Source organism: Microcaecilia unicolor, chromosome 7 (genome assembly GCF_901765095.1).
Source record: "Microcaecilia unicolor chromosome 7, aMicUni1.1, whole genome shotgun sequence".
Taxonomy (NCBI): Eukaryota; Metazoa; Chordata; class Amphibia; order Gymnophiona; family Siphonopidae; genus Microcaecilia; species Microcaecilia unicolor.
The window spans coordinates 210,425,841-210,439,445 of record NC_044037.1 but is presented as its reverse complement, the minus strand read 5'-3'; the positions used below and the strand labels follow the sequence as shown (position 1 = coordinate 210,439,445).

At 39.5% G+C, this 13,605-nt stretch overlaps 1 protein-coding gene across 3 annotated transcripts in view; it reads left to right on the top strand.

The window, feature by feature from the left end:
- ITGAV (integrin subunit alpha V) overlaps window positions 1–13,605 on the top strand; it is a 162,164-nt gene that overhangs the window by 130,792 nt on the left and 17,767 nt on the right. For all 3 annotated transcript variants that reach the window (XM_030210296.1, XM_030210295.1, XM_030210294.1), the window contains 5 exons: window positions 104–183; window positions 1,732–1,812; window positions 10,106–10,211; window positions 11,761–11,919; window positions 13,194–13,307. In XM_030210296.1, the coding sequence (XP_030066156.1) occupies window positions 104–183; window positions 1,732–1,812; window positions 10,106–10,211; window positions 11,761–11,919; window positions 13,194–13,307 (540 nt within the window). The remainder of the gene's footprint in view (window positions 1–103; window positions 184–1,731; window positions 1,813–10,105; window positions 10,212–11,760; window positions 11,920–13,193; window positions 13,308–13,605) is intronic.

The following is a 13,605-nucleotide window of genomic DNA, read 5'->3' as shown; positions in this document are numbered from 1 at the left end:
TGCTTCAGCTTCAGTGATAATACTAGCCTCAGTATCCAGTATTATGTTTCCAAGTGTAATTTACTAAGTCTGTTCCATTGCATTTCCTCCCTCTCCCATTTAGCTTTTGGCAGGTCTTCGTTTTAGTGTTCATCAACTGTCTGAAATGGAGAATTCTGTGAAGTTTGATTTACATATCCGCAGGTACAAATGAGGGTTGAGCTTCTATCTCTTTACAGTCTGTAGACATCAATAATATTCAGGTTATAAGTGTTTTATGAAACAAAAATGTGAATACCTGATTTATGTAGTGGTGGAACCAGAACCCAGTATTATGTTTTATTTTGGGGGGTGGAATCTTTTTGAACATAGAGTAATTGCAGGGAGCCGAAGTAAGAGGAATATTTAGGTAGGAAAAATTTGTATAATATGTCTACTGTTTATAGTATTTATGCAGTCGCAGCTTTAACATGACAGTATAGTACAGCAGTATTGTTTCTCATATTTAGATAAACAATTTAAGTGCATATATTTTCCTTTAATTACACTAATAGTACTGGACCGGAATTGTTGGTTACAAAATGTTTTCACTCAAAAACCAGCCATGTAGTAAGTTGTGAAGCCAACTACTTTTCATCACAAAACAGATCTTACCCCTGAGTGCCAGAATTAGGAACTGAGAAAAATGAGTTGGGGAGTGTATTTTGCACTGCCAGGCAGGATCAGCTTCATTTGCCTTGATTCTTATTAATTATAGCTTATCAATGTTTTTCATGAGAAATATCAGTATAATTCTGTTACTAATGCTTATAAACTTGCAGTTGTCCTGGGGCTTTTTTTTCCTGAGAAAAAAGGCCAGTGGTGCAGCATTTTAAACAGGGCCAGGTCTTGCATCCTATTGGTCCAATTGGAAGGCGAGCAGTAAAGGGGCAGCTAACCAGTGGGCTGTGGTGATTAAAAATCACCCAACCCAGACAAAAATAGCCCAAAATCCGCGATCCGTGGGCGGTCAAAAAAACCTATGTGGAGAAGTGGGACATAACCCAATTCCGTGGTTTTACTATTGAAGTGGCAACTTTAATGAGTGCCAACATCAGTGATAATAATTGGTCAACAAGTAGGCCAGTGTTTCCATAGCAGCACTTGTATCGCTATGTGGAGGGACCCAGGCTTGATTTCCAGGTCAGAGCTTCTATTCCATGAGTGGGCCAGGGCAGGGGATGCTGGGTAAGCAGCCGTTTCACCCTCTGGGATGGGGAAGGGAGGAGAAGGAAATCACAATCATTGTGTAGTTTTGCCAAGTTGGCCGCATTTATTCTCAGGCTTGCTGGGTTCCAGAAGGAGCCTTGGTGCATGGCCCCCAGTTAAAGAATGTTGCTCCTATAACTGAACTAAAGTAAATTGGGAAGGAATATATGCAATATGAGAAAAATCTCTTGGTAGTTGCAGATGAAGGCTTATGATGCCAGATACTACCCTTGTTCTAAAACATTGCTAGAAGCTCAAAGGAACAGAGGAGGCTGCAAAGTGGAAAAAAAAATCAACACATACCTTTGATAGGTTTGGCTTGATATGTGTTAAGAATCTTCCTAAAATCATTTTGTTGGAAAAGCCTGTGAGTTTAAGCACTTCATTCTTTTCATGGATAAATGATATTTACAGGTTTCAGGTTAATACAGAAGTCTAGCATAGGATGTGCTTAACTAAGATGTATTCATTAACTCTTGTTTCCTTGTGCCTTCGCTGTTGCAGTTCTAATCTGTATGACAGTGTGAGTCCAGTGGCGTCCTACCAGGTTAATCTTGCTATTTTTGCAGCTGTTGAGATTAGAGGGTGAGTGCCAATGTTCTTTCCAAAATTATTTATTTTTGATATGTTAATATGGTCAGAAGGAAATATCTTTTGTATTGTTGGAGGATCCTGGAATCAAGGCTGTACCAAGGGCTGTACGAGTAGAAAAGCTACAGAGGGTGCGATGGAGGCGGTGACACCAAAACTGCTCCCTGTCTATTGTCTCCTGTTCTTAGCCACGGCACAGTGGGTGGGGCGAGAGCACCAAGGGCACGATTCTGGCTTGGTACAGTCCACCCTGAGGTGGCTAGGGTGGTGACACAAAACTTTAGCTATTTTTTATTCTTTATAGCACTGGTTTTCAACCCAGTCCTAAAGGGACCACCTGGCCAATCAGGTTTTCAGGATATCTACAATGAATATGCATGAGATGTATTTACATGTACGTCCTCCATTTCATGCAAATATCTCTCATTTATATTCATTTTGGGTATCATAAAAATCCAGCTGGCCAGGCTGTCCATGAGGACTGGGTTAAAAAACAGTACTCTAGAGGACCACTTTAACAAGGGAGCAGCCATCTACAGACCACATAAATCTCTCATTATGTAAAAACAAATTGTAAAATACCCCAAAATTATAAAAGTTTTTTTCCCCCATTCAGTGGCTATGGGAAAAACTTTGATTCGTGTCTGTGTGTGTATTTAAGTCTTTCATAAAATTAGAGTATCTTAACCGCATCAGTATTATGCAGAACTCCGTAAAGCAGCATCTTTGAGGAATAATATTTGCAACTAAATATAAGAACATAAGAATAGTCATACTGGGTCAGACCAATGATCCATCTAGCCTACTGTCCTGTTTCCAACAGTGGCCAATCCAGGTCACAAGTACCTGGCAGAAACTCAAACATTAGCAACATTCCATGCTGCTGATCCCAGAGTAAGCAGTGGCTTCCCTATGTCTATCTCAAAAGCAGACTATGGACTTTTCTGTGACTTTTCTATGTAGGGCCTGCTTAACCATTAGGCTAGAAGTTCTTAACCATTTGAGAAGATGTCAAATAGGGAACATTCCAGACAAAATGAAGCCTGCTCACAGAGGAAATTCATCTGCACTCTCTGGGATTTAGATGCTCCTTGTCATATCACTGATGCAACTAAATGAACTTCCTTTGGGTCAGGATTGCAAAACTTCAGTTAGGACAGGAATCCCATACTATTGTAATTAAACTCTCTGGAATTCGTTGCCAGAGAACGTGGTAGGGGCAGTTGGCTTGGTGAGGTTTGAAAAGGGTTTGGATGACTTCCTAGAGTTTGAGATGGACTTGGGGAAGGTCCACTGCTTATTTCTGGGATGGGCAGCATGGAATCTATTGTACTGTTTTGGGATATTGCCAGGTACTTGTGGCCTGCATTGGCCACTGTTGGAGATGGGATACTTGGCTTGATGGACCTTTGGTCTGTCCCAGTGTGGCAACGCTTATGTTCTTATGTAGTTAATAGGACAGTTAATATAGCATAATTGTGGACTACTGTAATGTTAGCAACATGTTAGCAGTGACATATGAAGGTTTAGGAAAGGGTGTGAGGGTTTCATTGATCAGTTAAAGGAGTGCAGGAACCAAAAAAATGTTAAGAATCCCAACATTAAACAGACCAATTAGCCTCCTGAAGCTGCTAACCTAGGAGGCTTTTGTTTGTATGGGAAGAGTGGTTCATTTTCAAGTAGCTCTTTACCTGCTAAATAGCTTTTTAGAAAATGCCTGTGTGGGCTGTAATTTCGCATGATGACCTTTAAATTTTAAGAAAGGCGCCTATTTTGTAAGCTCATGTGAAGCTGGTTTGATGTAGACTTGTGTATGAGTTGCTGTAGTTCTCTCATGCAGGCATAAGTTTATAAATGATGTCATGTTGGGACTACTTATGAATGTTTAAGAATTTACTGGAATTTTAAGAAAAGCTAAGAAGGTGCTTTTTCTGGAAAATTGTTGACTCTTTTTGAAGGTTTTGTAATTGAAGACTACACTAAATTGACTAATTATCAATGATATCCAGGAACAATGATGTTTTTGTATAACTACTACTACTACTATTTAGCATTTTTATAGCGCTACAAGGCGTACGCAGCGCTGCACAAACATAGAAGAAAGACAGTCCCTGCTCAAAGAGCTTACAATCTAATAGACAAAAATAAAGTAAGCAAATCAAATCAATTAATGTGTACAGGAAGGAGGAGAGGAGGGTAGGTGGAGGCGAGTGGTTACGAGTCAAAAGCAATGTTAAAGAAATAAACATATTATTCATGTTAATATCCATGAGAGTGTACTCACCATTGATGGTCCTCATGTATACGAGCAAGATTCCGATTTATGTTTTTGAAAGAGTTTGTTGCCAAAATAATATTTGTAACTATATGTAGGAAAAGGTGCCGAAAGCCTCCAGAAACCAAAGAAATGAAGTTTTAATGAATTCTGTTAGAGCAATTTGTAATGCAATAATCCAAGCCCCATCCTTTATGTGAAAAAAATAAAAACGTTACAGAAGTTCAAACAGAACTTTTGCAGACTGCTTATGGACCTATGACATGAAAATAGGCTATTCTCAATATTTTGGATTTGCTATTTTAGTCACCTTTACCCTGACGTAGTCATATTTTATAATGACAACATAAGTGCCTTTAATAAGCCCAGTAGGGACTTGTCTACAAAGTTTATGCTCCTAAATTTGCACTGCTACATTTAGGGCCCTGTTTACTAAGGCATGATAGCGTTTTTAGTGCGCTAAAATTTAGTGTGAGCTAACACTAGAGACACCCTGGGTGTCTCTAGCATTAGCGTGTACTAATTTTTAGCACGCTCTAAAAACAATACCACGCCTACAGTTCAGCTTAGTACACAGGACCCTTATGTTCCCAAACTACGAGCCTAATCTATGCTCCAAAATAGATTACACTCGTAATTTAGGAGCATAAACGTTAGGAGCGTAGGGGTCCTTTTACTAAGGCATGGCAAAAAAATGGCCTGTGCTGGTGTAGGCACGTGTTTTGGACGCATGCTCTTCCATTTTTCAGCACATGTCTGAAGAAGTCCCTTTTTGTGTGTGTGTGTGTGTGTGTGGCCGAAAATGGACATGTGGCAAAACTAAAACCAGCGCGCATCCGTTTTCGGCCTGAGACCTTACCACCACCCATTGACTTGGTAAAGTCTCACACGCTAGCCGGGCAGTAAGTGTCAATGTGCGTACACTGCCGATTACCACCCGGTTAGCGCCACGTGGTAGAAAATAAAAAATATTTTCTGCCGTACATATTGGACGTGCGGTAGCCAGGTAGTAATTCCAATTTGACGCTTGTTGGATGCGCATAGGCGCCTATGCGCCTTAGTAAATTGGCCCCATAGTGCGCAAATAAACTCACACAAATTTATACCAGCAGACTTTCAGTGCACCTACTTTGTACTTGCGTATACCCAATAAGAGGGTCATTTTATAATGCTTTTTCTGTTATGCTTGAAAAATATGTTTTGTAAACACGTGTACAGGTGTAAAAAGTAGGTGCACCTATGATTATGCCTGCTTTTGTGCAATTTGGGGGTAGTTTGGGTGGAGCAGTGGTAGAGTTGCAATATGAAATGTGTACTCACAGTAAACACACACATCTGTATACCTTTTGGAATAGGTGTAAATTTGTGCACAACAAGGGTTCACTGTAGGAGCCTATTTTATAAAGGTAACATAAGTACCTATGTTGCTTTCATAAAATAGGCACATTTTTGGCAATTCACATAAAGAACCAATTATGAATTTACTCTCTAAGGGGTATGTTTACTAAGGTGCGTTAGTGTTTAACGCGCCTGTAAGTAAACCTAGCCCTAAGAGGTAAATGCTTTTTGTACATATATGTATGTATAGATGTGTAAAATGCCTCCTTATTAAAATTACTCCACATGCAAAAGTAAATGTGATAAGAATGCACATACTTTAACACAACTCAGTTGTGGGTATGTTTGGGGGCAGCTTTTGAGTGGAATCACAATTTATTCAAAAATTTTATAAATTTCACAAATTCGTGTGTACTTTCCTAAGTAGATACAAATGTGCAGAGCAGGGGTGTAGCCAGACCTCGAACTGAGGGGGGGGGGGGGGGCAGAGCTGAGGGGGCACATTTTGGCTTGCCTCCCTGCTGCTCCCCCCCACCCCCCGCCACAACACCACATACCTTGGCTGGCCCCTCCAGCGCTGCTCTCCTTACATTGCCTGCCCTTCATCCTCTCATGTTGCTCATGCTCGATTTTAATGAAATCAAGGGGGTGGGGTAGTTTAGAGGAGAGATGTACAAGTGGCTGACCATTCAGCAAAGACAAAATTATGGTCAACCTGCTTGTAACAATTCCAACACTATCGGTGGTGAACAATTTATTGAACTTACAAGTCATTTCCCTTTCATACCTATACCATAGCATTACTGAGCTCCACCAAAAGGTGGCGGTATTGAACCCAGAGTGCTTCCAATTGCTCATGATATGTTGAAAGGCAAGCGATATCATATCAAATCATTTTCTTGCATGAGTTGTAAGGTTTAGCATTTTTGGCACCATGTATTGAATTCCCTCCTTTGTGCTCGCAGATCTCAAACTTACTGCAGGATACCTGAGTACATCCTGCGATAAGCCCTTTTAAGCTGTGGTAAGCACATACTAACACTTGCTGCAGCTTAGTAAAAGGATCCCTTCATAAAGGCACATGGGTCCTATATGCGTTTTTAAATAGACTAAAAATTGGTGCCTTCTCAGCCTAGGTGACTTGCTATAAGGTTACCTTTCACATTCATATTGTAATAGACAATAAGATGATACCTTTTTATTGGACTAACTTAATACATTTTTTGATTAGCTTTCGAAGGTAGCCCTTCTTCGTCAGATCAGAAATCCTGATCTGACGAAGAAGGGCTATCTTCAGAGCTAATCAAAAAATGTATTAAGTTAGTCTAATAAAAAAGGTATCATCTTATTTTCTTTTCTATGTTTTATTTTATTCTGTTTCTGTTGACTGCTTTTAGAAGTGGACTAACGGCTACCACGTCTCTCGACTCAATATTGTAATAGCATACCACTCTTTATAAATCAGTTGGACACTAAAGAAAGCGGGAACACTGGGAGATGAAAGGTGGGAACACTGGGAGTTCTAGGTTAACAGGAAGTGAGCTCACAGAGCAAGCCATCTGAGAGCTATAGTAGTGAGTAGAAAGGGCTTAGCCCAGAAGTGAAGGCAATTAAGAATTTGTAACCAATTGGACAGTATGCTGGTGAACAGAAGAAAAAGCCAGAATACTTGCAGATGGACAGGTAAAAAGGAGTTCAGAGTGAAGAGCTCCAGCTAATCAGTCAGAAGAACAAATTTAGAAGAAAACAGGTAGGGAAAGCTTGATACTTAGTTTCCAGAACCTGAAATAAAGTAGGAACCTGAAGTTCTGGGTTTGTTTTTAAGAAATTAAAAAACCACCAGTATTTGGGCAGAGACAGAACAGCAATTTGTATAGTGTGTAAAATTTTCTGACTAGAAGCCATAGAGAAGCATTTAGTTAATGCTGTAACAGACGGACAGCCTGGGATTGGGCAATGGAATGTCACTGGAAATATACCCTAGTTTAGAGTGTTCTGAAAGGTCTGGGTACTGCTGACCTGGGAGCCTAAGTGGACTAATCTTCCAATTAAAGTAAATGTCATGGCTAAGAGCTCTCTTAAGAAAAGGCATGTTGGATAAGGTAAGTCTGTCTGGAAAATGTACTTGGAGGGGCTCATTTTCAAAAGAGAAAACATGTCTCAAAAACAGCATAAAGTGACATTTGGATGTTTTTCTCCCCCCCCCCCCCCCCCCCCCCCCAAATCCTAATAATGATTTTTGAAACTCAGATTTCAGACGTTTTTCCCTGCAATGCGTCCAAATCAAAGGGGGACATATTGAGGCAGGATTTGGGCGTTCCTAAAACTTGGATGTTTTTCTGCCATAATGGAACAAACCAAAAACACACAGAGCTAAAAGTTAGGCATTTTGGTGTAGACCTGTTTTGATCATGCCTAAGTTACAAAAAGGTGTCCTAAATGATCAGATGACCTCTGGAGGGATTAAGGCATGACCCCCTTTACCATCTCCCACTCCCCAAAGATGTGGAAGAAACAGTACATACCTGCCTCTATGCCAGCTTCAGATGTTATGGCCATCCCTATTAGAGCAGCAAGCAGGTCCCTGGATAACAGTGAGATGTATACCTGGGACCTTTTATGTGAAGTCCACTGCAGTACCCCCTAGTGTAATGCTGGCCCACCCATACATCCCAGTGGCTTCCACCCATACATCCCAGTGGCTTGTTTTTGTGTGTTTTCCACTGGATGTGTTTTTTTTTTTTTTATGAGCCTAAAAGATACACACTGAGCTCAAAAATGTCTAGCAAATGGCCATTTTTGAAAAAGTTGGACGTTTTTTCTGATTTGAAAACGGCCATGTTCGCTACTGGGTTTTTAAACTTTTTTGCAAAACAACCAAAATTGGATTTAGATGTCTTATCAAAAATACCGCTCGGAGAAGATAACTGTAAGTTTAACAAATAAATAAATTGTAGAAACTAGCCATGTCCTGTAGAAGTTAACTGTGAGATTGCTGTTGAAAGCCATGAGTCCAGGAAAAGTTACAGTTTAAGGAACATGCTTGAGGTAGAATTGTGCAAGTGTCTCTAGGTTTAACTATGGAAAGTTGTTAGTAAGAAGTCTATGGAGAAGATACTCATTTAAAACAGTGTCCTGTTCATTCATGGTGAAGGAGTTTAATGCTGAGTTCATATCCCAGAGAGCTACCCCAGAAGGGGACCTCTATCACAATATATGAAGCAGGTTAACATTTATAAAGTATGATATTCAGCTATGCATGTTTAAAAGGATTGTTCTGAGAGGGTAGGGGAGAATAAGGGCCTGAAAGTTAAAAGAGAGGAGCCTCAAAATATGATAGGGCCACGCCTCTTTTACGTCGTCTTCACTGGATTCCGATAAACTTAAGAGTAAAATTTAAGGTTCTCATTTTGACATACAAAGCGCTTCATTCAGCTACCTCATCTTACCTTGCGACCTTAACTATTCCATACACACCAACACGAACGCTCCGTTCACTCACAGACAGTAGATTAGTGATCGCACCACCCTCAAGAGCTGGTTGGGAATCCACCCGTGCTTCAGCCTTTTTCTTTTTGTCCCCACCACTGTGGAATTCCCTTTCCATAATCAATTAGGTTAGAACAATCGTACCCTCTTTTCTGTAAAGCTCTGAAAACTTACTTTTATCAAACAGCTTTTGAAATATAACAGTATTTGAGTAGGAAGACCACACAGGTATAAAAAATGCTTTACACTATACAAGGGGACATAAATCATTAGAAATTTTGTTTGACTGATGTAATGATTGTCCATGTTTTTATCTTCAGTATGGAAGTTCTGTCTGTGCTGTCCTATCATAATGGATTTCCTAGTTTAAACTACATTGTATGTGGAGTGGCCTAGTGGATAGAGCACCAGTCTTGCAATCCAGAGGTGGCCAGTTCAAATCCCACTGCTGCTCCTTGTGATCTTGGGCAAGTCAGTTAACCCTCCATTGCCTCAGGTACAAACTTAGATTGTGAGCCCTCCTGGGTCAGAGAAATATCCAGTGTACCTGAATGTAACTTACCTTGAGCTACTACTGAAAAAAAAGGTGTGAGCAAAATCTAAATAAATAAATGCTATTGTACATTTTTGACATGTAAACCGTTTTGGCTTGCAATGCAATAAATGACGGTATAGTGAATAAATAAATGATAAGGTTAAAGGTATGTCTAGAGTGCCTAATACAATTGCACTGGCCCTGAATATATGGCATTTTGTAGCTATGTAGATGATGAAGAAAAGAAGAGTCTTTATAATTCATTATACTTTTTATTGAACCAACAGAAAAAGATGATGATATAAATGAACTGTCAAGACCACGCAAATTTTTCAATGAACAGAATACACATTTGGGATTTATTTTTTAATACATGTATCAGTTGCCCCTATCTTCTATAGAACTCAAAGTGCGAACAGCGATTATAAATAATGAAATGCAGAGAACAGCCACGTTAATGAGGTTAAAACAATAATGAAGCAAGACAAACCAAGCCTAGTCTCCCTCTTAAATGTGTAGAGTAAGTTTCTGTGAAATAGAGATGTCAGTGCTAGGAGCGCTGCCTGGTATCTGATTTTTTTCATTTTTCAGACGGTTACACTACAGGCACATTTTTGCTGTTTTCTGATTATTTTTTTTTCTTTATTTAGGAGATCAACTCCAAATGAGGTTTTCCTCCCCATTGCAAACTGGCAGCCTAAAGAGAATCCAGTCACAGAAGAAGATATAGGACCATTAGTTCAGTTTGTCTATGAGGTGATTTGATCCTTCTTGAAGCCTTATTTTTGAATGTTTGAAAGCCTCAGTGCTTTGCTAGTTACCTTACTAATCTTCATTCTGAAAATATATTTGGAATGTAGCATATCTGATGTCAAATTCTAGGGATGTGCGCAGAAAAAAAATTGGTTTGTTTTCTGACTTTTGGCACTTTTTCCAGATTATTTTTAACTTTAAGTTTAGTTTCACACATTCATTATAATTAAAAAAAAAACATTTTCAAGGGCGAACCTGTAACAAGGTGCCTGCAGTTATACACCTCTTTGCGCAGGTATATGTGGAAAAAGTAGCACATGCACATAGGGCCGGATTCATCTATACATCTATAAAATGGGTGCCGGAAGAGATTAGTGCTAAGCGCTATTCTGTAAAGGGGTCATACCCTTTATAAAATCGTGCTCACAGATCTCAAACTTACTGCAGGATACCTGAGTGCATCCTGCGAGAAGCCCTTTTAAGCTGTGGTAAGCACATACTAACACTTGCTGCAGCTTAGTAAAAGGACCCCTTCATAAAGGCACATGGGTCCTATATGCCTTTTTAAATAGACTAAAAATTGGTGCCTTCTCAGCCTAGGTGACTTGCTATAAAGTTACCCTTCACATTCACATTGTAATAGCATACCGCTCTTTATAAATCACTCTAAAGAGTCAATTTTCCTGACCATAATATAATTTTTGGAGTTTAGTCATAATTATTGCACAGTGGAGACTTGCTGTAAGAGAATTTTTTTACACGGTAAAAATGCACAAGAGCATGAAATTCAAAATAAGGTACTAGGCTGGGCTTGGGGAAGATTCCATCTTCTACTTCATTATATTGCTATGTAAACCGTTCTGTTTTGTGAATACAATTTGAAATGGTATAGTAAATGAATAAACGATAAACGATTTGCAGTGGAGAAAATGAAACCAGCACAAAAAGGTTCCAGGTTAATATTCTAGAGCAGGGGTTCTCAACCTAGTCCTCAGGAAACACCTAGTCAATCAAGTTTTAAGGATATCCACAATGAATATAGATGAACTAAATGTGCATGCTCTTCTTTGATTGTATGCAAAACTATCTCCTGTATGTTCATTGTGAATATCCTGAAAACCTGACTGACTGGGTGTGTTCCGAGGACTGGGTTGAGAACCTCTGTACTAGTATTATAGCTAACTCCTTGCATGTACTGGTGAACACACCTCAAAGTTTATAATAAGAATCTCTGGGAAAATTAGTTTAATATATGAAATTTTGAGGTATAGAAAAAATTGTGGAAAATAGAGATGTGCACAGGGCAAATGTTGTTGGTTCATTTGGACCATATTCTCCAATTTTTGATTATTTTTGTTAGTTTTAGTAACATTTTAAAAACATGGTAAAAAATTTTAGTGTGGGCTAATCAACTTAACAAGCTTTAATTTGTCGATTAATGCTCAATAAATTGATTTAGTGAGGACAAATGTTTTTAAAGTGTGCTAATGAAGTGGAAATCTCATTATATGTTGAGAGATTGCTGTGTAACTTTTTCCCGTTTTCTCACTAGCTGCAAAACAATGGCCCAAGTGGATTCAGCAAGGCAATACTTAATATTGAGTGGCCTTACAAATATAACAACAACACCTTGCTGTACATAATTCAGTATGAAATTGATGGACCCATGATCTGCTCTTCAGACATGGCGATCAACTCCTTAAATATTAAGGTAAACTATAACTACATGCTTATTAATTCACTCATTTTCCTGTGTGCCTCTAACAAGTTCTGTACTCTACACATGCATTTCTGACAGGCTGTCTCTTCCAGAGACTGCCTTTAATACTAATTATAAATAAATATATTTAAGGGGGCTTTTATAAAACTGCCATAAATTACATGCAGTGCCTGATAGAGCGAGAGCACCCATGCAATGTAATGCAGTGGCAGCTGACAGCATCTCAGCTCTTCCTGATCCCCCCCAAAGTTGGACTCTCCCTTCACAATTCCCACCCATCCACACAAGTCCCCCTGACCTCCGTCACAACACTCAGTCCCCCAAGCCGGCATCCAGACACTCCAACTCATGCCCACCCTGCCCTCTCTTTCACAAGCCCCTGTCCCTCGACCACCCCCACCCCCGTACTCTACTCTTCTTCCACTACCCCTTACCCTGGGATCTACCCAGGAATCTGGAAATGCTATAATGTAGCTTCTAGTGACAACGGTCCCTTTCCACTGTTTCCTGGATCTGTGTCTCCTACAAAATGGTGCTCGCCCCGAGTGATAGTCTTGCAGTACTACCGCTAGAGGTCATCCTTCCCTGGGCAGCAGCAGAAAGGGATACATTACAGCATTTCCAGATCTCCAAGTAGGTCCCATGGAGGAGGGTGGGAGAGTGTAGAGCAGAGGGACAGAGTTTCTGATGCTCATGCTTTTATGACAGGGGCGGGGTTTGGACTAGAGGGACCCTCATAAATATGGATAAGAGAGATTTGTATATCATGGCCTTACTATCTCATGCATATTCATTGGGATATCCTGAAAACCTACTCATTTTTGGCTCTTGAGGACTGAACGTTTACACTCCTATTCTAGAAGATACTGTAATATATCCTTGTGAGGGTCCTATGCTCAAATCAAGAGGTGGACTGGGATGTTTGTAATATCCTTTAGAGGAGTTTGATTCAAATTTGATGTACTTCCTTTTTATATGAATGATTGTGTTGATATTTGTTATTATTTTTATACATGATTGTAATTTACTTATGAATTGTGTATTATTTTGTTGCATTGCATGTATTATAATCTGTTTCAAATCTCTTGGGGGTGCAGTTGGAATATACGTCTTTTTGTAAATTTTACGGTCTTAGGCTTGAGGCTTGAGAGAGTCCAATTTTTTTCTCTTGTGCATTCCTGAATCTTCATGTTAATGTGGGCAAATTGTGAATTCTTTATTGGTACTGATGAGGATACTGATGAGCTTTTCTTAATGTACCCTAGATGTCAACTACCCAGACAGAAGAAGGAAATGAAACTCTTCCAGTTAATGACCGGAATCGCCATAACATTAATCGACGAGATGTGACTGCCACTGAAGGCAATGTACAGACCTTAGTAAGTCTGACTGTAACTCTTGGCCCAAAGGCACATTATACTGGATCTGAACTCCTCATAGTACTATGATTACTGTAGTTTCTCCCAATTCAAACTTTATTTCTTCAAAAGAGTTAAGGGGCAGCCTTGAAACATCTAGGTGAAACATGTGTCGGCACTTTAATCCCCCATTTATCAGTCAGCATAAGAGTGCACAAATTCTTCCCTGAAATAGAAAAGATAAGTACGGATAAAAATGTATTTAAAAAAAAAGTCATATTTGAAAAAGATGCAAAAAAGTTACAATTAAAGGGAACTT